General features: G+C 38.9%; 1 protein-coding gene across 2 annotated transcripts in view; it reads left to right on the forward strand.

Moving 5' to 3' along the window:
• The window catches only part of ATP8A1 (ATPase phospholipid transporting 8A1), a 216,872-nt gene that overhangs the window by 86,231 nt on the left and 104,091 nt on the right, over nucleotides 1–26,550 (forward strand). For both annotated transcript variants that reach the window (XM_079777553.1, XM_079777554.1), the window contains exons 15-20: nucleotides 7,944–8,016; nucleotides 10,604–10,709; nucleotides 12,217–12,299; nucleotides 18,842–18,891; nucleotides 20,841–20,910; nucleotides 25,271–25,355. In XM_079777553.1, coding sequence (XP_079633679.1) covers nucleotides 7,944–8,016; nucleotides 10,604–10,709; nucleotides 12,217–12,299; nucleotides 18,842–18,891; nucleotides 20,841–20,910; nucleotides 25,271–25,355 — 467 coding nt within the window. The remainder of the gene's footprint in view (nucleotides 1–7,943; nucleotides 8,017–10,603; nucleotides 10,710–12,216; nucleotides 12,300–18,841; nucleotides 18,892–20,840; nucleotides 20,911–25,270; nucleotides 25,356–26,550) is intronic.

Consider the following 26,550-nt stretch of genomic DNA (forward strand, 5'->3'; position numbering starts at 1 on the left):
AGCTTAGGCTCATCGAAGTTTTACATTGTGTATCGACAATAAAGTCTGTAATAACCCACCTGGGGCCTGCACTGTGAACTTGCTAAGATTTCAGTTACAGCTCCAGAAACTTGGTTTTTTAGCTCAGCATTGCCACCTTCTGCCGCTATGCACGGACTCGGCTGAGCTACAGAAAGATGCTACTGAAACGTACCCAAGCAGTGACGTTTCCTTCACATTTCTTTTCATTCATTTATTAAATCTGTTTGGGGACTAGAAAATGGACTTTTTAAAAATCAAATGGAATAAATGATGAAAGACTATGCTACCAAGGACTAGAGTCAAATGGGATGTAATTAATTTTACAGTTATTAAAGATGGCATTTTACAGGTTTAATTCAATATTCTGGGTTGGTTTTATTATTATTTTTTTCTTTAAAAATCCCTCCTCCAAAAACAATAGTAAAATTAAAAATAAAATAAAAATCCCTCTTTCATGAATTTATATTTTCATTTAGAATTGTATAACTTGATATGTTGGTATTTTTATAATTCATCATGATTTGGTGGCAAATGAAATTTCAAGAAACAGGTTCCTTTAATGCTGATAATTGTGGAAAATATTGCAGCTTTATAAGTGGTTATGTTTTTATTTTCAGGTTGTGTATGTTTTTTATGATTAAACCACATTTCCAATATGTATGGAAGTCCAAAAGCATCATTTAATATTTTTCAACTTGGATTTTATTTCAGTACAGTAGAGGTTTGGTAACGCTTTGCAGTAAACCTCATGATACCTAGGGGTTAATAACAGAGGCAGCTGTTTGGTTCATGTGATAATTGATGAGTCATCTCATTTCAGCTCATTGCTTGGAATGCCATGCATTTGAACACCTACACACAACTGAATAATTTTTAGTATTTTAAAAAATATGCCAGAGCATCTTACTGTTGGTGGATAATTCGAGTTTAACCTTTTGCACTCGGATGTCGAGTGTGACTCGACACGGTTAGCATCGGTAGCAGGAATCGAGAAAAAAGCATGCGAGTGCAAAGGGTTAATGGTGTAGATATTCCATTTTACTTAATATTTTGATAATATAGTTAAAATATTGAGTATATTTTTTATGTGTTGCTTTTCTGTAACATCAAATAATTCTGTTAGGCCCTGGCATATCATACCAATATGCCAAGGTTACAGGTTGAATCTCCCATCAGGGCACAGACAAGAAGCAACCACTAAATATATAAATAAGTGGAACAACACATCCATGTTCCTCTTCCTCCCTTCCTCTCTCTCTCAAATCAATAAATAAAAATTTTAAAAATCATTCTATTAATTTAATTTTTATTGTTAATCCTCAGCCAAGGATATTTTTGCTGTTGCTTTTCAGAGAGAAGGGAGGCCGGGAGGGGCAGAGAGAGAGAGAAACATCGATGTGAGAGAGACACATGAATTGGTTGCCTCCCGAAAGCGCCTGACCAGCGGGGCAGGGAGCAAACCTTCAACCCAGGCAGGAAGAGATTTCGTGCAGCATGTTCAAGGGCACCAGTGAGATCAGGAAATTGAACCCGAGACCCTTTGGTGTTCAGACCGATGCTCTCACCACTGAGACCACCGGCCAGGGCCGTTCTATTCATTTTAAACAACGCTCATTAATATGGAATTAGGGCACAGTTCTCTAAGATAACTCATTTATTCGTAAAAGAAGGAATTTGCCTTTACCATATTTTTATTAAGAGTGAATGGAAATGTTAAAGATTGTTGTTTGTTTACTCATGTCATTTGAAATATCCTATTTTTGATAGAGATTGTGTCATAACTTTTATCGCTGTTGGAAAGAGAGGATGTTATTTTATCTAATTTAAAAGGTTCTTTTTGTAGAACATCCTTTTGGAAAGTTTGATACTTGATATTCTAAGCTAGGTAGCTCCAAATAAAAATGTCAGCTTTTTCATAAATTGTACATTTCCACTTGCAGTTACATATATTCGTAATATTTTTTAAAATAAACACTTAGGGATGACTTTTGCCACTTTTATAATAAAACTAGAGGCCCGATGCATGAAATTCATGCAAGAGTAAGCCTTCCTTCCCCCAGCTGCTGGCATCTGCTTCCCTCCAGCACCTAGAACCTGGGCTTCCCGCCAGCCACCGGCAGGCACCTGGGACCCAGGGTTCCCTTGCAGCCCCGGCTTCGTCTGGAAGGTCGTCCGGAAGGACGTCCGGTCTAATTAGCATGTTATGCTTTTATTATTATAGATAAGCTTTATTTTAAATATATGCTTGGGTTTCCCATCTATCAAAGATGATGTGGGCCTGCAAAGATGAAGGAACAGGTACTTCATGAGCTTATGTTGTGTCTCAGTCCTGTGCAGGGTAGGGTCAAGGAGGCAGACTGAATTCTGACCACCCAAATTCACATCCTGACCCTATTGGAGCCCTTGCACAAGTTGCACAATGTATCTTCCTTCCTGTCCTCACCTGGTAGAATGTGGACTTCATAGGGAGGTTGTAAGGATTAAGTGAGTTCTGTTTTTAAGGGGAGTAGAAGTGTCTTTGGACGTGGTGAGCTCACAGAGAATGTTAGCTCTGGTGTCTCTCATTTAACCTGACATATTTGAGGAGCTGTGATTGACATGACTATTCTGAAGCTGGTGAAATTTAGGCAAAGAAGCCCCACAGTATACAACCAGCAAACGTGGGAGCCTGGTTACAAAGTGGGAGCTGCTCACATTACACCCTATAGACTGTAAACAACTTCGGAAGAGAACTGCTTTTAGAACACAAGAGGTCTTTGCTATTTGTCATGCTACCTTTTCTTTGTTTCTTGTTTTGTTAAGGTAAGAACGGGTGAAATTAAACTGCAGAAAAGTTAGTTTGGGGGCAACAGTTTTGCACATGCATAAAGCTGGCATTCCCCCAACCTCATCCGATTGGTTTGATGTTGCCAGTGACACCAATATCAAAAGTGTGATCCTGGTTGAATCCTGCGCTCCACATCTTTAAGTGGCTGGTCTGCAGGGGAAAGCCAGAGTGTGATGACTGCATAAATCCAGAATCTGAAAGTTCATTCCTATCTGTCAGCAGCTTCACTTTTCGATGTGAAGTTCATTGAATTCCATGTATAAAACCTGTGGTCTGTCTGCATTTTACTGCCCTACTGTATTTACCACAAAAATGTCAAGTTAAAAAAAAAAACACACCACATAATATTTAACATTTAAATATGTGTAGATTATTTTCCATTTAGTTGAATTTACAGGCAAACCTAGAATGTAGTAACCCTTTCATTAAAGATAATTGGAATATGGCTGAAGCTCTACTTGCTTAAATATATTAATATAAATAGTTTAGAGAGAGAAAATCATTGCCTAGCCACTAGCCACTTCAAAATTAGTGTGGTTTTATTGTTATTGCCAACTATCATAAGCTGTCATATAACCTTTCGGATTAATTCTTTCTATTAAAAAAATCTACCATTGGAGGGAAAAATAATCTGCTTATTGTCAACATTCATGTAGCCCTAAGATATGGCTATTTTCCAAAACTACATATTTCCATACCCATTTTTTATAGTGCTTATTGTGGAGAAATTCAAGCGTAGACAAAAGTACTCATCTACTCACTTCAATAATAAGCACTCACTACCAATTTCAATTAATGTATATCTTTCCCTCTCTATTATTTTGAAGTAAATTTCAGATAACATTTATTTCTTCTTAACTATTTAATATAGCTCCATATTATTCTTTCTGGTAAGTTTTTTACGTTAATGCTAGTGAGGGTAATTCTCCAGAAAAATTACCTTAAAGTGTTCTGTGCTTAGTCATTTCACTGTGATTTTTGGTATTATCATAATATCATTGGATAGTGTCTGGTCTCCTTTATTTTCTCATTTCATTCTGTATATAATTATGTATGGGATGAGTGGTGTTTCTTTATTCTGCTAGGCTCACTGGAACATTCTCCCGGGTGTGACTGCATCATAATGAGATATAATGCAACCAAGTTAGTGTTAGTCTTCAATTTGACAGGTACTTTATGTATTCCAGTGAGGCGGCTGTTTCAGAGGATGTCTTGGAGCTCCTCTTTTGTAATTGCCTTGGGAAATACTACGAGTCACATGGAAAAGCAGGCCTCATTACTTTGGTTAAAACCAATGGCCAACAAAAATATTATTGAATTCGATTGCTTGCTTATAGTCTTGACCTTTACTGGACCTAACTCTGAATAACAAATTTATTTCTAAAAATTAAGCCTTCTTTTAAGGAATTTTGATTTGGAACCAATAGCACCATTCAAAAGCAGGAGGTACACTTCCATTTAATAAAATGCTTTACAATCACACTGCCTTTCGTCTTCCTGTGTGTGCCTGTGTGTAATATGTGCAGGTGGATAATGTACACATTTAGTTTACATGTGGGGTGTGTGTATATTTCAGGTGGCTGACATAGATTTTGTTCTTTTTTTAATTTAAATTTGATTTATGTTTTAAGTTCATAATGCTTTAACATGTTACAGATTCTAAGGGTATGAAGAGGGAGAGGTTTTCCTCCCTTCCCTGTCTTGGAGCCCTCCATTTCCACTCCTGAAGGAGCCAATGGAACCAGTTTTAGCTGTATTCTTCCAGATCTGTACAAACATGTATTTTTTCTCATATTTTGATAGAGAGTGAGGATACTGCACAGTTTTGTACCAGCTTTCTTTTGACTCTGCATTCTTGAGATTTGTCCATATTCCATGAATAGCTACCCATTTTTTGTAAAGTATTCTATTATGTGGATGTACCAAGTTTTTTAAAGCAACATCCCTGATGGAACTTGGGTTTTTTTCTAACCCTTTGCTATTAAAAATGTGCTGCAAAAAATGAATACATACATTTTGTTCTACGAAGATCATTGGTATAAATTCCTAGAACTGGAATGACCAGATCAAAGGATACATGCATTTTAAATATTGATAGAAATTGCCCATTTGCCTTGTGGAAATTGAACCAATTTTCATCATCAATGAGACATGATTTAACTTTTTCCATAATCACAAAGGCACAGGGTTGTCAAACTTTTATTTCTGTCAAATATATTTCATTTCTCTCAATATATTTAAAGGCTAAACTTAAAAAATACTTAAATCCAATTATATTTCCTTCTGTATGAATTGTGTTTATATCCTTTGCTCGTTGTTCCATTGTATTGTTGATCTTTTTCTTATTGATTTCTGAGTTCTTTCAGTTTTATGAAAATTAGCCTTCCATATATGAGTTGGAAAGAATTTTTCCCAGTTTGTCATTTTTGGCTTTGACTTTGCAGTAGTTTTTGCTCTGCAGAAATGGTTTAGCTTTATGCAGTCAGATTTATCTGTTTTGTTTTCTGAACTATATATGATAGATACTTGGGCATTTCCTACTTTTTATTTTTTTAAATTGCCCCATTCTTTGGTACTTTTATTAGATTGTTCATCCATCTGAAGTTTATTTTAGTCTAAGGTGAAAAGTGTAGGTCCAACTCTTTTTTTTTCCTGATGACTTTCTTGTCAACATGAATTTTTAAATGTCATAATCCATGCTGTCAGATATGAAAATAGCTAGTACCAATTAAGCCATACGCATTCTGAGTTTTCTGTTAACTTTTATTGCTCTGAGAACTCTCCATTTTTTATCATCAGGAAATAATTATTTACAAGGTATCATGGCTTTTAAATCAGGCTGCAAGAAGCTGCCAGTTATGTGATGTTGTGGGCTACCTGCTCATGATGTCTTACCTTAGTGTTCCTCTCCCTCTATTATTGCTTCTTGCAAAACACCATTATTTCTTTGTCTCCTGGTGAGAAAAGTGCCACTTGAAAATTTCTATGGAAAAATTTAACAAAACGTTGATATTGACTTGCATTTTTATTTGTGAGCAGTTTGCAAATCCACATAGTTTTGTCAATTTACTGTTTAAAGTATTCTTTGTATTTAGTATGCAGTTGGTTATTATTTTGAAGTGACATGCACTTCTTAGTTTTATCTGTTTACATTTACTAAAAGTGAATGTTTGGTAAGATTTTGGAGAGGGGTGGTGAGAACGCCATGGCTGAATTACCCACCCAGGCCATGCGATTAGCAGATGAGGTGTTTATGGTTTATGGTCTTGGCAAGGAAGCCACTTTCTGGAAGAGTTCTTACGGAGCATTATCCATGGTGAAGCCTTCATTGGTGAATGGAAGATGTGATGTGTCCATGCAGATATTTCAATTGCATATCTGGTGTTATTTGCTGTAAATACATTTGAAAGTTATATCAGTTATGGTGGCTGTGATTTATAAGATGAATTACTAGTGAGATTAACCAGTTAATTGCCACGCGTCCAAAACGGAAACCATCCCCACATGCCATAGACGCTTACGGCGTACAAAGGGTTAATAAGACATATCTTCAGATTTACAAAGGCTTTCAGTCTGGAATTCTTTGAAAACAAAGTAGACCTCCATATGCAAGATGTTACTGTGATTGTTCCTTGACAATTCAATTTATCTAACAAATAAGTAGGAAAGTATAACTAAGAACAATTAATGGTTTAATAGTAGGAAGATTTTATGGAACCCCAAATAATAAACTATTTTTAAGAACTGAGAGTATTTGGAGTAGAATATGTGCTATTTTTTCTGTTTGCCTGTTAATAAGTCATTTAAAAGTCCTTGTATTTTTCTCTCCATCTTTAAAACTAGAGGAGGAGGAATAATAATAATAATAATAATAATAATAATAATAATGTGTTTATTCTGCTTTCCAGGGATGTTTTGAGAATTCTAAACTACTACATGTTAATAAAGATGTATTATAATTTTGAGAGTTAATAGACCATATACTACATATAAATAAAGATGCATCTTATTATAAATGTTCTAACTTCCTCCTTTGGTTTTGGGAAAAATATGTTTCATTGAGGGTATTGTGTATGTTCAATTATTTAAATTCTGTTTTCTTCAGTGATTTTTCCTTTTAAACTGTTGGTTTTTAAATTATGAAACTCTTGCTATTTGGCACATTGACATTGATAATGCTCTTTGAAACCTATAAAGATTGTGATTAAAAAACTTTCAGGTTTACAGTCATTTAATATTGAACATGTCTTTTCCTCAGTGAACTAATTCTGAGATTTTCTTCAGTGTACAAAAGCTTAGATCTATAGGTTTTCACTGAACATTGCAAAGTATCCCCTTTGGGTTTGACATTCCCAACTAAATGGTCCTTGTTCTTTTGAATTTCAACAGTTTTATATTAAATTTCATTGCCAAGATTCATAATAGCTAGATTACAGAGGCCATTCCGACTCCATTTGTTTCTTCTGAAGTGCATAATGTGTGTGCTGACCTAAAGATAGCCAAGCACAAAAGAATCCCATACACCTTTATGATTTTTCTCCTCAATATACAGAACACATGTGATATGTATGTAAGCATATCAGATATTTGTTAGTGATGATAAAATATGTAGTTTATTCATATTTTTTATATTTCATATGATAATCATGTAGTGTTAATTACTACAAATAAAGATTTCTCATAAGCTACGGTAAAAGTATTCATCAGTATTGTTTTTAATAATAACTTTATCTCAGAATTCTTAAAACTTGAAAAATTATAGAAGTAGAAGAAATTCAATTCCTGGTATTTTAGCAGTTTTGCTACATTTTTTTTAATTAAATTTTTAAAACTTCATTGGCTACAATATAATTTCACTCCAGGAAAATGAACTATAAAATACTATTTTCATTATGCTATGAAAGTCTGTCATATTTCACTATGCTTGAATATATTTTCTGATTTATTCATGAAATTTGTGATGCTGTATTCATTAATGCACTCTATATTATATTTATTAGGGGTTTGCAGGCATAGTGATTTATTTAAAAAGTTACAAACAGATCAGTGAGCTGCTATAAATAAACCAGGTTTGCTCCTTTTTTTTCCCCTGTAGGCAGAGCTCACAGTTTGGAGACGAAAAAACATTTAATGATTCATCATTGCTGGAAAATCTCCAAAATAATCATGTAAGTGACATAAAATCATTATATTCTAATTAGTGAGTGAAAACTAATGAACATTTCTCTGAATTTTCTTCCCTGCTTATGTGGGGTTTTTTTAGTCTTGTGATTATTTTTAATAAATTTTGAAATCTGTTGCTAATTTTTTTAACTTGGCCAACATGGTTATTAGATACTTAGTTTTACTATTATCATTATCAATATTCTATCTTGTAACAATGTCTTACGTTAAATAACATTAGCACCCTCTTTGTTTGAAAGAACTCACTATTAACAATTTCAAAATATCTGTAGTAATGAATTACCTGCTCAAAATGATAGGCCAGTGCCAACTATATACACTAAGAACTATGGACATCTTTATGAACTCATTGACACTTACTAAAACTTCATCAGATTAGGTGGTAGGGTTTCCTGGCCTTTAAACCCCAGAGCTTTTTCTCACCATTGCTTCAGTAGGTGCACAACATGCTCCCTCTGAAGTACGGGTGAACCTACCACCTGTGCCTCTGGATGGAGCTCTTGTCATGTGTTTGTATGGCTATTCTTGTATCCTTTTTTCTTAAGAGACCCTACAACAGAATATTAGCTTCAGGATCTACAAAACCTACACCTAGACCTCCTCTTCCCTCTTGTGCCCTCAGTTCAGTAACTTACACCAGCACCTGTCTTCATTTTCTTTCTAGGAACTTTAGGGTTGCTTTTGATACTTCCTTGTCCCTCCATCTCCAATCAATGGAGTCACCGAGTCCTTGTCAATACTGACTTCTAGAATACGTCTCACATGTCGTCTTTATTCTCTCGTTCACTGCCTGAGTCCAGACGACCAGCATCCCCTGTGTGAATTACTGGAACGCCTCCTAACCATTCTCCTTGGTTTCCTTTTCACTTCCTTCCAATTTTTGTTGCACAAGACAACTGCAGTGATGCAAGTGGAAATCAAGGCCCACTGCTTCCCTGTTCAAAACCATTGTCTGGTTTCCCTCTTAACTACAAAGTTACATGATCTGGGCCTGCCTGTCACCAGCCTCACTCGGAGCCGCTCTTCCCTTCTTTTTCCCCAGGCCACGCTAGTTTTCCTTTATGTTCTCAAGCACACTTCATTATTTCCTTCTTTAGGATCTTTCAGTCATACTAGGTTCCTGTTGGATGGAAAAATCTCTGCTCAGTTTCTCATGAGGCTAAAACCTCACCGGCTTAAATATTGCATTATCTTCAGAACAACCACAAACTCACCCAAATCACATTACGTGTGTTTGCACATTCTCTTCTTTATAGCCCCTTTCACTCTATAAGTAGATTATACGTGTATGTTTATCTGTGTTCTCTTTTCCCCACAAGTCGAAGCTTCCCATGGCAGGGACCATGTCTCTTTTGTCTAGTGTAGCCTGAACTCAGTTTTTTCAAATAATATTTGACTTAGTTTTTCAATCACTTCACTTCTTTTTTGTTTTATTTTTTTAATATGTTTTAATTGATTTCAGAGAGAGAGGAAAGGTGAGGGTGAGAGAGATAGAAACATCAATGAGAGAAAAACATCAATGGGCTGCCTCCTGCACGCCCCCTACTGGGGACCCAGCCCACAACAGAGTATGTGCCCTGACAAGGAATCAAACCAGTGACCTCTTGGTGCATGGGTCAATGATCAACCACTGAGCAATACTGGCCAGCCTGTTTTATTTTTTGTCCAACAGCATAGAGAGATTTTTTTTTATTAATTTGAATGACATTTTTCTTCGTTAAGAGCCAGGCAGGCAGATGTTTAATGTGAGATCTGGCTGCTTTTCTCCTATAAACTAAGCTCCTTGCAGAAAGGATTCGCTTTCATGTCTTCCTCAGGTCACACGAGTCCATCATACATGGAAACTGCTCAATCATTTCTTTATTTGGTAAAAACTGTCAGTTAAGGTTGCCAGTTTTGGAGAGGGAGGACAAGGCATTACAGAGGAATCCCCTGCCATCATCACCCCAAACCAAAATAGTGAGCCACAGTAAGATGAGATGCCTAAAATTTAAATCTTCTCAGGGTCTGGCCAGTGTGGCTCAGTGGTTGAGCACCGACCTATGAACCAAGAGGTCTCTGGTTCGATTCCCAGTCAGGGCACATGCCCAGATTGTGAAATCCATCCCCAGTGTGGGATGTGCAGGAGGCAGCCGATCGATGATGTTTCTCTCTCATCAGTGTTTCTATCTCTCTCCCCCTCTCCCTTCCTCTCTCTGTAAAAGAAAAAAGTAAAAAGAAAATAAATTAAATCTGGTCAGGAATTAGAACTAGATAAAGAACATTTTAGAATTTCTCCTCTGTCTTCTAAGCCCAGTATTTGACCATATCCACTTTTTTCACTGTTCTCTTTCTATTTGACAACACAGAGTTGTCTTGTATAAATGTTTAAAAATGAATGAGTACAAGAATGTATGATTTCAGTTAAAAAATATTTTTTCTTCATAATAATATTGTCTTTTTAGTTAGCTATAACCTCATACCTTCAATATTTAATAGCTACACTCTAAATAGATGGGCATGAAGGAAAATTGCTATCATGAGTGTCAGAATATTTAAGTGAGAAGGTCTAATGTAGGTTATTTCTTACAGCCAACCGCACCTGTAATCTGTGAATTTCTCACCATGATGGCAGTCTGTCACACAGCAGTACCAGAGCGAGAAGGCGACAAGCTTATTTACCAAGCAGCATCTCCAGGTACAAATTACGCAATTGTGATGTATTTTTTTTCCAGTGGAAAATTTTTCTTGAGATTGTCAAGAAAAAAATCAATTTAATTTGAAAAATTAAAATAACCAACTGATGTTTCTTTAGATAAAAATAATAATTTACTAATTAGACAAACCTTGGCTCTTGGAATTAAATATATCTATATGTTAAAATATAAAACTTTGTTTATACAATTTTGGTAGGTGACATATATAGAAATTTGAATAACAAAATTCAAACAACGAAAGTATTTTTTTATATGCACATGGTAAATTCTCCCTTCTTTCCAAAAAAACTTAGTCAAAAACTGTTTTTGCACATAAGCAGACAGAAAAGGAAGATCTGTTTACCTAAATACTGTGCATTTTAGAACACCAGTTTTGCTTCCCTCTTTGGGGAATGATAATCAATAATAAATTGTTGTGAATTTATTTGGATGAGGATGATTTATACATTTGAAGGGATTCCATAAAATAATATATTAGCACAGTTAATTTTTTAGCTTAATTTTAGACCTATTTTCAATGTAAATTTGGGTAAGTAGTCAATCCAATTATTATAAGGTTTTAGGAAAGAAGGAACACACTTTGGAGAACTTTGTTAAAAGTATTTTAAACTGTATTCTAAACCAGTAGCTATAACCTAGTAAACTGTACCAAATTCCTTCTAAGTATAAGAAATGTTACATCTCACATTGTTGGGATAGAAACTATATGAACATTCTCTTATCCCACACCCTACCCTCAGCAACAAGAAGTTTTAAAGTAGCATGGTGATGACAGTAACTACTAGTAATATATGAAAAAATCAAGCATCCGTTCCTTTATATCCATTTAAGTCAAATTCTCAATTACTAGTGTTAGTTTTTCTACAATTTTTTAGGAGGAAAAGCATAAAATGTAAGAAGGCAGTTTTGTGTCATTCATTTTGAGAAAGGTTTTCCTAGAAAATATGCTGGACCAAGAAGCACATGTACATTTTCATTCTTGTTTACAAATAAGACTGAGTCTTAATGTTCAGAAACAGGACTCTGGGTCTATACTTACCTCAGATTATTATATTCATTCCTTTGGCATTGTTATATAACGATAACAATAAATGGATAAAATAAATGGATAAAATAAATGGATTGCATAACAGGAGCCAGAATAAGAAGAATATTAATGCTTTAAAAATTAAACAGCACCCAGCCGAGGTGGCTCGGTGGTTGAGCGTTGACCTATGAACCAGGAGGTCACAGTTCGATTCCCAGTCAGGGCACATGCCTACATTATAGACTCAATCCCCAGTGTGGGGCTGCAGGAGGCAGCCGATCAGTGATTCCCTCTCATCATTGATGTTTCTATCTCTCTCCCCATCTCTTTTCCTCTCTGAAATCAACAAAACATTTTTTTTAATTAAACAGCAAATTATATTATAAGTGATATATTTCTCTTGTATTGGGAATAATTTTTATATCACCATGTATTTGCTTTCACCTATTTTCCCAAAACAGATGAGGGAGCTCTGGTCAGAGCAGCCAAGCAATTGAATTTTGTTTTCACTGGAAGAACACCTGACTCAGTGATTATAGATTCAGTAAGTTATTTATTTTTAAGTCTTTTTTTTCATCAAAGTAAACATATGTATAGCTTTAAAGATAAAATAATACCAAAAGGCTTGTTTTAAAATAGAGGTTCCCTACTCTAGAGGCAACCACCTTCTGTTACTTTATCTCTTTCTTCAGGCATTTATACATCTCATATTTTCAACAAGTATATGTGATTAATGATACATGGTTTCTTCATTATACATGCCTATTGACTTTCTATTTTATTATGTTAAATGAGGATTTAGCTCTTCTGACTCACCATCTCTTCCCAATCTACACTAATAAAAGAGAAATATGCAAATTGACCGTACATCTGCAATGCCCACCAGCCCATCAGGGATGAATATGCAAATTAACCCAACAAAGATGGTGGGTTAATTTGCATATGCAGGCATGGAGCAAAGACTGAAGACGACTAAAGACTGAAGAGGCTTGGCTTCTTCGCTGCAGCCGCAGCGAAGGCCTGGGTCCCGGGTGCCGGAGGAAAACCGGTGCTGGCAGCCAAGGGAAGGAAGGCCTATTGCATGAATCTTCGTGCAACGGGCCTCTAGTATTATTATAATTGTATTACAATTTTTGGTTAAACAAGCATTCAGACCCAGTTTATTAAATGGCCAAAAGACTTAAACATTTCTCAAAAGAAGACGTGTCAATGGCCCATGAAAAAACATTGTTAGTCATTAGAGAAATGCAAATTAAAATTACAATGAGATACGACTACATACCACCAAAAGGGCTAAAATGAAAACCATTGCACCAAACGTTAATGAGAATATAGAGGAAGTGGAGCACCCAGATATTGCTAGTAGACTCACAACATGATGCAATTCCTTTGGAAAGCCTTTTAGAGTTTTCCAATACAAGTAAACTTGCACCTGACCCAGAACTTGTTTTCATGGTTACCCAGGAAAAATGAAAGCTTATGTCCACAAGACAGTGTCTAATGGAATGTTCTTAGCAGCTTCATTCATGGTAGCCCAATACTGGAAACAAACCAAATGTCCATCAGTAGGACAATGGATAAACAGATTGTGATATACTCATACAATAGGATATCTAAACAGTAAAAAGGAATGAATTATTGATTCATCAATAGCATGGATAAATCTCAAAATTATTACGTTGAGAAAAAAATCAGGCACAAAGGAGTGCTTAGTCTTTAGTTTCATTTATATGCAGCTCAAAATCAAGCAAAAGTGATTTGTGGTGATAGAATTCAGAACAGTGGTTGCCTCGGAGTCGGGGAGGAGATTGTTTGGAAAAGGGCACAAAGGAATTTATGGGGTGATGAGAATATTCAGTATCTTGTTTGAGGAGGTGATTATACCAAGTATGCCTTTGTCAAACTATATGAATTTCATTGAACTATACATTTAAGGAATATGTACTTTATGTATATAAATTATATCATTATAAATCATTATTTAGTGTTTATATTATTATGCCTGTAGCAATATCATAGCTGAACATTGCTATATTCAGTATTTTCTTGTTTTAATTTTGTTTTCTGGCTTAAAATTATTTCCTGAAAATATGTTTCCTTTTATTTCCTAAAGATGAATGAGTACATTTTTCAATTGCTAATTTTCCTTTCTCCCTATTGCTGATTGTCTCTATACCTTCTTAGCACACCTTTATCAGATAACCTGCCAGTTAGCTAACCTGTTCTTGAGACATCCTTCTTGAAGTCCTCCATTCTCCTTGGTCTGGGCCAGTTTAGTCCTAAAGCTGCTTCTATGGCAGTTGACATTCCTTTAGATTTTTCTCCTGTTTAGGACTTTTCCTATATCTCAACTCTTCTTTCTCAGTGAACTCCCTTGTTTTGAGGGAGCACATGATCTGTGAGTTTCATCAGTTTAAAAAGTTGTCACAGAAGCAGAGGACACAGTAGTGATAGCCCTCAGCAAGCCCAGCTCCTGACTGCAGGGCTCTCAGATGCCCTGGCTGACAGTCTTACTCACAGTTGTCACCCTGGAGCCACTGTCCTATATTCCCTTAATTTACCGTTAGTCTGTGCTAGACTTTCTATTTCCTAAAGCCCACATCTCCCTTGTTCTTGGTTTACTCTTTCGTTTTTGTGGAACACATTCTTTAGTGGCTTCTTGAGAAACGATACAAGGGGAATGATTTATTTGTTTTTTTCGTTCTTTCGAGTCTAAACGTTTTTTATAATACCATTATGCTTAATAGTTGATAGTCTGCCTGCAAGTAGAATTTCAGGATGGAAATCATTTTCCTTAAGAATTTTGATTGCTTCACGGTCTTCTGGCATCCAGCACACCTAGTGGAGAAATCAGAACCCATCGTGATTCCACATATTTTGTGACTTGCCCTGCCCCCTCCCCCCCACCCCCCACCCCGAAGATTGTAGGATCTTCTTTGTCCTAAGAGTTCTGAAATTGTACGATCCTGTGCCTTAGTGGGAATATTTTAACCCATTTTACTGAGCACTGGGTGGACCCTTTTCCATTTGTAAATTGATATGCCATCCCTCTGTTCTGGGAAATTTTCTTGAATGATTCCATTTTCCTTCCTTCTTTTTGCTCTGCTCTCTCTTTAGAATTCTTGAACTAATCTTTTAACTTCTTTTCAGGTCTTTGCCTTTTTGTCCTACTTCTTGGAAGTTTTCCTCAACTTTGTCTTCTTGCCCTTCTATTGATTTGTTTTTTTTATTTTCCCTGTCATGTTTTTGATTTCCAAAAACTTTTTTTTGCCCTGTCAGTATTTCTTTTTTAATAGTATGCTGTTTTTGTTTCATGCATGTCATACTTACGTTATTTCTCTGAGAGGAATAATGATAGTTCTTTGAAGTTTTTATTTTAAAAGAAATTCACAAAAAGAATAGACATAAAAAAATAAATTTACATGCATAACAATTTAATTAAATAATAGTTTTTACCAGAGTGTAAATGCTCAAACTGCCACTGCAGTTGTTTTTGGCTGTGATAATTGTTTTGGAGAAAGCATGCTTCACCAATACCTAAACATTGACTTTCAAATATACTTTTCCAAAATTTCTCATTTTCTACCTAGGAGAAATGACCAGCATTTAATTACAGCATCCCTTCTATATAGTATATGGTAGACTATCCCAGCTCTTTGACCAGAACTGCAATATGTAGAACAGTAAGGCCAATCTCCTCCTATACCACCGAAGAGTAGCATACAGAGTATACATGTTAATCACAACAAGATAAGAATTGTTACAAGCAAGCTTACTATTTCAAACAAGATAAGAATTGTTACAAGCAAGCTTACTATTGTCTTCATGGGTCCATTAAAAAGCATATACTGGCCATAGCTGGTTTGACTCAGTGGATAGAGCCTCTGCCCACAGACTGAAGATCCCAGGTTCAATTCTGGTCAAGGGCACATACCTTGGTTTCAGGTTTAGCCTTGATCAGGGGCATGCGGGAGGCAACTAATCGATGTGTCTCTCTCACATCGATGTTTCTCTCTACCTCTCACCATCCCTTTCACGCTCTCTAAAAAAAAAAAAAAAAATCAATGGAAAAATGTTCTCAGGTGAGGATTAACAACAACAGTCATCATCATCATCATCATCATCATCATCATCACCACCTATCTAATAATAGACAAACATGCAAATTGACCATACCTCTGACACACCCACAAGTCACGCCCACAAGTCACGCCCACCATCCAATCAGAGCGAGTATGCAAATTAACCCAAACCAAGATGGCTACAGCCACAGAGAGCAAGGTTTCCTAGGTAACAGAGGAAGCCAAGCTTTCTGCCAGCCGTGGCAGGCCTAAGCCTCCACTCAAACTACAAAGTTTCAATTATAGAAGGTAAACAAATTCAAAAAAATGGCAGCAGAATGGAGCTTGAGAGAGCAGGCCAGGGTTGCCGCTGTCAACAGGGGAAGCAAAGCTTTCCACACACCCTGGCCGGGCCCACCTGCTTAAGGCAACAAAGTTTCAATTATAACCCCAACACAAATGGCTGCGGGCCTCGGAGGGAGCCCAGGCTTGGCTCTGCTCCAAGCTACACAGTTTTAATTGTAGAAGGAAAATAAATTCCAGATACCAGGGCCTCCGCTTGCATTGCCAGCGGGCGTGGCCCGCCTGCAAACCACCACAGGCCCCTCGCTCAGGCCGCCCCACGCCCCAAGGGAACCCCACCCTGATCAGGGACACCCTTCAGGGCAAACCAGCTGGCCCCCACCCCTGTACCAGGCCTCTATCCTATCTAATAAAAGAGTAATGTGCAGATTGATCATCACTGCAACACACAATATAGCTGCCCCCATGTGGTCAAAGATCCTGCCCCCATGTGGACACAAGATGGCCACCACAAGATGGCCAGCAGGAGAGGGCAGTTGGGAGGCACCCGGCCTGCAAGGGAGGGCAGTTGAGAAGGACCAGGCCTGCAAGGGAGGGCAGTTGGAGGTGATCAACCCTGCAGGAGAGGGCAGTTAGGGGTGACCAGGCCGGCAGAGGAGGGAAGTTGGGGGCAAACAGGCTGGTAGCAGAGTGGTTAGGGGGTGATCAGGCTGGCAGGCAGAAGCGGTTAGGGGCAATCAGGAAGGCAGGCAGGCAAGCAGTTGGGAGCCAGCAGTCCTGGATTGTGAGAGGGATGTCCGACTGCCCAGGGATCGGGCCTAAATGGGCAGTCGGACATCCCTTGAGGGGTCCCAGATTGGAGAGGGTACAGGCTGGGCTGAGGGACAATCCCCCTCCATGCACGAATTTCGTGCACCGGGCCTCTAGTCTATAGATATAAAAGCCTAAGCAACCGTTATGACAGAACGACCAGAACAACCAGTCATTATGATGTGCACTGACCACCAGGGAGCAGACGCAGGAGCTGCCCTCAGTCTGCAGGCCCTGATCATCGATGGAGCCTGCCAGCTAACCTCCTGGTCCTTCCTCCCAGCCGCCAGGCCCCATGCTGGGATAGGGAACCAGGGGTGGGTGTCAGCGGACACAGGTGGCAAGGGAAGGAGGAGGCGGGAAGGTGGGGAACCTGATTGGCCCTGATCACTAGCCAAGCCTAGGGACCCCACCCTTGCACGAATTTCGTGCACCAAGCCTCTAGTAATAATAAGATGAAAAAGAAGAAGGAGAAGGAGAAGAAGCAGCATAAGCATATACTGCCTAAGGCAGCAATACTTTTAAGGGTATAAAGTACTGCAACAAGTTTCATGCCATCTGGAAGCCACCGCAGTATAATTCCAATGACGGGACAGAACGTGCCACCTGTGAAGCATATGTCAAGCCACTTCAGTCTGGTGTTGAAACCAAGTGACCAGGCATCAGGGCCTGCTCACAGCCCCTCCCCCGCTGCACCCCCAGCCCTTGCCCATCAGGAAACCCAGAACCTGGCGCTCCATGGGCCGACATCCAGTGTTGTGTTTGAACTCCCGTTCCTCCAAATTGCCTTTGCCTGTGTGTTTTGGGTATCTATGTTCCATGTTAACAGCTTTCTGTAGCTATCTGTGAATCTTTGGATCCTCGTGGTTAATAATGAGGAACATGAAAGCTGATGTGGCAGTTCTGAGCATAAGAGAGTCTGTCAACAATGAGCCTCATGGTACGGTGGTCTCATAGGGTTAGTTTGGGGAATTGTGATATCTGTACCTCTAGGACTTACTTTGGGTTTGTTGGATTCTCCAGAGAGTCGCCTTCCAATTTCTACCTGGAAAGGTCTGGCTGCACATTGTAGGGAGCTGAGTGGGTTGGGGCATTAAGGCCCAGCATCCAGCATCAGGGTAACAATGCCGTGTCTTCAACTGTGCCCGTCAACTTCTAGACGAAAGACCGACCCTCTTTCACCCCGGTCTTCTGCCGGTGCAGGAAGGGCCAGTGTTTGGGCTGCTTTTCAAGTAGCTCCTACCCAGTTCTCCCTATTGTAGACCCCTCCTTTTACCTGCTAGTCCTAGAGTGTCTGGCATTGCACTTCCGTAGACTTTGGAGGAGGATGTGGTACAAATCAGGTTGGTTCCCAGCTTTTCAGTGGCTACTGTGGCATTTGACCTTTCTGTTTCTGCTAAGTAAGATACCACTCATTGAGCTCTTTTCAAATTTTTGGTGCTATTGTCTTTTTTTTTCTCCTGCCATTAGAAGTGTCTTTCTTTTTAAGTGTTTACTGTCCTTTTAGTGGGGCTTTGGGAAGGATGGAAATTAAGTGTGAATGTTCAGGCTAGAGTATCGTCCCAATGCCAAGGTTGCAGGTTCAATCCCTGGTCAGGGCACATACAAGAACCAACCAATGAATACATAAATAAGTGGGACAACAACTTACTATTTCTTTCTCTCTCTCTCTCTCTCTCTCTCTCTCTCTCTCTCTCTCTCTCAAATTCTATCAATAAGTAAAAAGATGGGAATGTTCAACCTTCCATCTTAACCTGTAAGTTAGTAAGTTCAATAAAAGATGATATATTTCAAAAGGGACGATTTGTTGGTGTTGATATTTTTTACATTAAAATTTTATGACTAAGGTTTATTTCCAAGAAGGCAAAGAAACTTCCAACTTTATGTAATCATAAATTCCTTTTCTTTATAGCTGGGGCAAGAAGAAAGATATGAATTGCTCAATGTCCTGGAGTTCACCAGGTAAAAACATCTGCTCTGTGATTTGTGTGCATAAGATAAATGTCTATCTATTGTTATTTTTCCCTTTTTAAATAAGTAAGGAAGTATGCTTTATTTTCTTTAACCGAACTTATTTAGACAAAATATTGCATTAAAATCTTTGGTACAGTGTTTAATTTTCATAGCTGCAGATAAATCAGAAACAGCTTCCTTCAGAATGTTGCAAGATAGGACGCCTGAAGATAGTATAAAACTATTTTTCAACATGACTGTCTGCATCACAACCGTGGGGTATAGGACCAGGAGTCTTGCGGCTAATGATCTGGAAACATTGTTATACTTAGAGGGACCAAGATTGATGTGGAGTGAAGATGAATCAGAGTTAAGATCCCACAGTCCTAATTATGTGCTCATTATACCTAATGGTCGCTGGGATTCCGGAAAACAAATCCATGTCTCTGTTAGGTATCAAACCAGTTACTATCTAGTGGGAAAGAGCAGAAAGCAAAGAGATTATTCTACTTACTTCATTTCTTAAAGTCAAATAATGAAGGCCTTCTCTTATAATCAGTGATGTATCTGGGTTGTAGGCTTTTTATTCCCACATGCCTATTTAGTTTCCCAGCTGACCTACATTCTTGGGGCAAATAGTCTTCAGCTACAGATAGAAGGGCCTTTAAAGATTTCATTGCCGTTCACAGGGCAAAGTGACTGTTTTTCCTGCGCTCCCTTGTATTATATCTATAAAATATTTATGAATAGCCTATCAATTAGCATATGGATATGCCTGTGTATTAGCATACACTGATAAGCCCTATGCTAAGTGGTTAGTGCCACGAAGAAAAAGAAAGCAAGGTTGGGAGGTTAGGCTTTTTCAGGATGCTTAAGGGTGATGGGGGTAGCCGTAAGGGTGAAAGGGAAAAAGGTGAATAAGGTGGTATTAAAACAGGCTCCTTGAAAGACATTGGTGGTTTAAATTAGGCTGATAGTAGTAAAATTGATAGAACCCAGGTACCTTGAGGGATGTCAGGGGGGGCTTTGGGATGGATTGGATGTGGAAGGGAGGAATTAGAGTCTCAGGCGTGAATAGCTGGGTAGATAGAGGCACTGTTTACACAGGTGGCAGGTACAGGAATAGGAATAGATGTGGCGGGTGATATGTTTGCATTGTAGATGCCCGTGAGATACACAAATGGAGGTGTCAGTGGTAGGCAGCTGGGTATAATGGCCTGGAGCATGGACGAGAAGCCAGTGGGTGAAATAGAAACTCTGAGGTCGTGGGCCTGTCAGTGGTGCCCAAAGCCATGGAGATGAGTGGGATCTGCTGGATATAAAATAGAGAAGGAGGGAAACAAGAAAGGCTGAGGATTGAGCCCTGAGTAACTCCAAATTTAAGGGTTGATTAGAAAAGGGGGAATTGGCAATGAGATTGCTTTGTGGTTAGAGAAGCCGAGGATAATGGCACGGATCCAGGGGAAGAGGATGATTTCGGGACGATAATGGTCATCTGTGTGAGAAACGGCGGCAAAGTCAGCTCAGAGGAAGGCTGAAAAGCAGGTGTTGGATGTAGCCATTCCATGCAATGGTGAGGAGAGACCATCATTTCTGTTTTTAATGACATACAGTTCATCCTCAAACATACCGGCTTAAATGTCGTTGTTGTTTTCTAATCTGAAAACATTGGACCAGAGCTCCCCTCTACCCCGGTGGGTACTAACTCCGATAGGTCTCTAGGGAGCTGTTTCGTAAGGTATCCCTCCGGGGCAGCAGATGGTACCCTACGGCCTTGAAAAACGTAAAGGAACTTTCAGAGGTCCCCAACTGCACACCCAGGGGAGGGTTTGTATCCGTGGTCACATTTTGGTCAAATTTATTTTTTCAGTGTGACTATTAAAGTGTATGAGGCATGACACACATGTCGATGCGTAGTCTCAGGATGATGACACGTTATGCAAAACCTTTTCTTCCAGCACCAGGAAAAGAATGTCGGTGATTGTTCGCACTCCTTCCGGGAAGTTACGACTCTACTGCAAAGGAGCTGTAAGTTTTTATTTTTGTCTTTTGCAGGTTTGATTTATGGTGGTTTCTAATGTCTATGTTAAGCATTCTGCTGTGGAAATATAACACAGATGTTTAGCATGACGTTGCTGACATCCACTTTTGTTGGTGTTTTATAGTAATAGTGTTTGGTCTCTTCTGGTGCAATGTGGAATTCCTTCTGGGTCAATTTGGTGCTTTAAAAAAGTGTGGCCTAGGTTATTCATATAATTTAATTTTTGATACATAACACTTAAGGTTTATATTACATAAAGAAGATAAGAGACACTTAAATACAGAAAATATTCTTAAATTGTATTAGAAAGGTAGTGATCCACACCAGTTTGAATTTGAATTTTTAAAGACCACTGAAATGGGGGGATGGGGGTTGGATCAGAATTACTGCAATAATTTCTTCATGTGGCGATCACTATTTGTCTTGCATTGTTTTAAATTATAACAGAATTTTTAACTATTGGTTGGCTTTGGTATATTGGCAGGTTAGATTGGCAGAAACAGCAATATGTCATTCTAATTTAATTTTCCTAGTTAAAATACCTTTCCACTCATTGAAAAATAAGAAACCTACTGACCAGAGCCTTTGTTGTTGTTCTTAAAATTGGTCAGGATTTTCCTTCTGAATTATCCTTTTTAGGTACCTTAGTCTACTTGGACTAGTCAGGTAACGTACCAACTTGGAACTTTGCAATTTTGAATATAATAAAAAAAACCTCACTTTAAAAGTCCATGGAACTTGGAAATTGACCTTATTAAGAAGCCCAAGCGTCTCACTTAATTCCTGTTGAGAGTGTTTTTCAATGCCTTGGTTTTAAAGCATTTGGTAGAACTACTTCGTGGTGTCTCATGAATTTAGTCTGAGAATTCCTTTGGTTGTTGATCCAAACAATTAACATTTATTTGTTGTGTACATTTTATCTACTAGACTTTGAAGTGGATTTGGATATAGGAAGATAACACCCAAGACTTGTCAGGAGCTTAAGAATAGTCAGAGAAATATATATAAAGAGAAGATGAAAATACAATATTAAGGTACATTGTAAAGATCATCTGCATCTCCATGGTAACTTTCAATGATAAGGAGATAAAGAGAGCCTTTAAGACTTCTCACTTTTAATGGTGGGTGTAAAAGTGTCCAGTTTAGTATACCCAACTCACATTTTGTCCTGCTTAGTTTTGAGTAATCTACCTAGAAACTTTGTTTGGGGAATTAAAGCATTGAATACAGAATAAAAACACTGGATTTCCTTTTTAAATAATCACAGACATCGTTTGCAAACATTAACTTGCTCATTGCATTGTTTTTCCCCGTTTTCAAATTGGCTATGAAATGTGGTTAAATATTAAAAAGGCATAAGCATATAAAATAGCAAGGCACATTTGAGAACTATGTGTAGTTTGACCGGGAACAGCAGAATGTAAGGCTGGAAAGGTGAGTTAGCTCATAGGTCTTTTCATGCCCAAGAACTTTTATGTTTGTTTTTGGATTGTTCTGATGCCATTTAGGAAGATGAGTTAAGACAAGAAAGAGATGCATATGGAGTTACCAATTGAGGCTGTTGATGATAAGGGCAAAGAGTTGATAAGGATCTGAGCCAAGTCAGTTGCAGAGAGGACTGAGAGGACAGAGATTTAAGATTTAGTAATCGATTACATGTGGATGATGAGGAAAGAGATGGTCTAGGATTATTATCAGATTTCTACTTGGCTGAGTTTACTAAGCCATACCACTTCCAGGATAGAGTGTTGGGGGCAACCTCTGGCCCATAAGGTGGAGATAACCTGGGTTTCCTGGAAGAGGAAAACTGGGGTGCTGATACAGACTTAGGAGGTAACAAGTGTAGGTGGAAACTAAAAGCAGAAGATGGATGAGAACTCGCAGGAAGAAAATATCCCATGAAAAGAGCAGGACTAAAGTTGAAACTCAGAGGATCCGGAGGGGGGACTGAAATTAGGAGGAGATGATTCCTTGGTAGAGTGAATAATCCACAGAGACAAGTGCAATACAGTACGTTAGTAATAAAAGTCAATTAATAAGCCATCACTAATACTTCCCAGTCAAGCTAGATCGTCTGTTCATACTTTGATCTATCTCTTCGATTCCAGTATCATGGCAGTGATGGATAACAGTATAAGGAGAAAAGAGACAAAATCAGGCTCAAAAGCAAATAGGAATAGAAAGTCAAAGTGGTACATTGAAATGAAGCTTGAGCTGAGTGGGGTGGGAGTCCCAGGCCCTGGATTTGGAATCGGGAAGGAGTGGCTGGAGATTGGTTTCTGTGGGGCAAAGGTGGCAAATAGTTCTTTGTGTAAAATGCAGATGGGAGCCAACTTCCACTCCCTGAAGCTTAAGACAGCGGTGAGCTTCCCAATCATGCAATGAGGCTGAGCAAAACTCATGGCAACCTCTGCTGGGGGGTTAGAGACCCAACAGCTTGGGATGTAGGCAGAGAGGGAGAAAGCAAGACTGGAGCATGGATTCACTCCAGTTGAAATCATCTGTATGGACCAGTCTAGCAAAGGATGTCTAGAGTTCAACATGATAAAAAAAAATTATAATTTTTTATTTTCAATTATTTATAATAAAAAATAAATTGGAGGGGAGAATGGGCTACCTGTAAGATAAATTAGAAACCATAAATAAATTTAAGAAAGAACATCAGTAAATGGAATAAACAGAGTTGAAGGAGTGGGAGTGGAATTAGCGAATTAGGAGATAGCACCTGAAGAGTTCATCTAGAATAGGGGTGGGGAACCTTTTCTCTGCCAAGGGCCATTTGGACATTTATAACATCATCTGGGGGCCACACAAAATTATCAACTTATAAATTAGCCTGAACACATAAAATACACATTATCTATATGTGTTTACTTTTCACATGTAAGGATGGCCAACTGTGATTGTTGCTTAAAAACATGCCATACGATTCATGCAGAAAGTCACGTTCAGGCCCCTGCTTTCCTCAGCGCCTTGGAGAAGGCAGAAAGTTCTCCTATGCTGAGCATGTTTCTCCCACCAGAATGCTTGGCTGCATTGCAGAATCTCCTCTCCCTAGCCCTATTATCACTTTTGTTTACATGATTTTAATCATTTAAAAGATCTTCTTAGTTTTAAAATGACCTATTTTAATTTCATTGAAAATGTCATTAGTCTCTGGGGAAAAAAAAAATAAGAGTTCCTAAGTTATGCCTTTCGTTCTCAGAAAGGAGCCATGCGGGGAAATTATCGTTTCCTTTGCTTTGCCCCCCTTCCCATTCCGCCACTGAAAAATGAAAAGAAATTCCTAATTGAGCCCGGGAATACTCCATCTGCTCTGAGGTCACTGGGTTCTGCGGCTCCCAAGGGCTCTAAATCATCGTCCATTAGTCTGCTTCCAGCGCAGCCCTGAGACCAGGGACCCCGGAGTGGGGATACCACTGAGAAAGTAATTGCAGGTAAATGATTTATTTTTTCCTGGTCTAATAAAACCAGGAAGGCCAAATACTAAAATTCTTAAAATGTTCAACCCAGGCCAAAGAGTAACTGAAGGAACAATAGGCAGTTTATAAAGGGGCAAGACTTCGAGAAACACACGTGGTACGAAAGTTAAAGCGGAAAGGAGCTCTAAAGAGAATCCAGTAGTTGGATTTCACAGGCTAAGGAAATGGAGTTCTTAGAGATGCATCGCACACAGTAGCATCTTATTCTTTTTTAAAATATGTTTATATTGATTTCAGAGAGGAAGGGAGAAGGAAAGAGAGCCAGAAACTTCAGTGATGAGAGAGAATCATTGATGGGTTGCCTCCTTCATGCCCCCACTGGGTATCGAGCCCACAACACACCCAGCAGGTGCCCTGACCAGGAATCGAGTCCTGACCTCCTGGTTCATAGGTCGACACTCAACCACTGAGCCACACCGGTCAGGCCACAGTAGCATTTTAAAGGCTCTGAGAAGCTGCAGCAGGGCAAGCTCTTCAGCCTTGAACTTTTTGAGGGCTGGACCATTCTTCCTTGTGCACCCGTGAACACTGCCGTGTTCTGCACAACCTTCAGAGACGGGGGCGGGGGCTGGGGGGAGATCCTGCAGCATGTGGAAAGTGAAGTGCTGATAGAATATGAGATCTTGAATGTTGGAGCGACTACAAATCTATTCAGAGGAGAAAGATGAAAATATTGGACTAAAACCTTATTCATTATTGTCATTATGGAAATGGTATTATTCGGGGCAATCGTCTATGCTTTAAAACCAATGCTGAAAGTGATTGGTTGTTTTTATATGGATTTGCTACCAATAATGTTGCCCACATCAACTTTATTGAACTCAGAATACTTAGTTTAAGTTTATACCTTCTGTTTGTTTTCCAGGACACTGTAATTTATGATCGACTGGCAGAGACTTCAAAATACAAAGAAATTACCCTAAAACATTTAGAGCAGTTTGCTACAGAAGGTGAGTGTAATCCTATATAATAAAAGGCTGATATGCAAATAGATCGAACAGTTGAACGACTGGGCTCTATGATGCGCACTGACCACCAGGGGGCAGACACTCAATACAGGAGCTGCCCCCTGGTGGTCAGTGTGCTCCCACAGGGGGAGTGCTGCTCAGCCAGAAGCCGGGCTCACGGCTGGCAAGCACAGCGGCGGTGGAGCGGGCCTAAGCCGTCAGTCGGAACTTCTCCCATGGGTTCCCGGACTGCGAGAGGACACAGGCTGGGCTGAGGGACCCCTTCCCCTACCCCCCCACCCCCAGTGCACGGATTTCATGTACCGGGTCCCTAGTATTGTAATAAAGCATGATTAAATGTTTTTAAAATCATAGACTACTGATATCCTGTGGGATCATTGTTATTATTTTATTTAGAGATTCCTTAAGCAAGACAGTGATTAAGGTTGATTATTTACATTATACTATATGCTATTCCCACCCATTACCTTTATTTTGCTTTCCTGTATTTATTAAAATTTTAAGAAACTTTGTCCCCTTGGTGTAGAGGTTACAGGGCCTATAAATTGGTCCACTTTCTAGAATGAGCACTATTTACAGTTTAAATACTTGACTTTGTATCTCAAGCAACGCAGACGGAAAAGAAACAAGAGGCAAAGAACTGGGTATTCTAAGCTCAATAAAAAATAGAAGGAATAAATAAACCTGTATAACCTATTAAAATAGTTATTCAATTCAGTTTCAACTCAAGTTTCCTTAGGCCCCTGCCACCCACCAGCCTCTGTGTGAGGCCTGAGAATCTGTGGTAAACATACTCGTTCCTGCTTCTCCATTCTACTGAAATGTGTGATCCCTGGGACAAAACCGTGCATATAAACAAGGAGCTGATCTAGGGTAGATGCAAGGAAGGGAGAGTCGACAAACATCAGGCTCAGTTGTACAAGAATGTGTAGAGCCTTAACTCTAAACTGAACGTAAGTGGCCCGAGCTGTATCTAACCTCCCATTTAACCTTCACTCTTGTTGTCTTGGGCTGGAACTGGTGCCGGTGGCACCACGCCTGACCTCGGATCAAATCCTTCTTCCTCTTCATCCTAACTGTGAAAAGACCGGAACGTTTCAAAGCACTAGGCTTTGAAAAGCAAGGACATAAATAACCTCCCAATTCTCCTCCAAAAATGCGAGAACATGGAGAGACG

The sequence above is a fragment of the Cnephaeus nilssonii genome (assembly GCF_951640355.1).
Source record: "Cnephaeus nilssonii genome assembly, chromosome: 1".
In the NCBI taxonomy this organism is placed as follows: Eukaryota; Metazoa; Chordata; class Mammalia; order Chiroptera; family Vespertilionidae; genus Cnephaeus; species Cnephaeus nilssonii.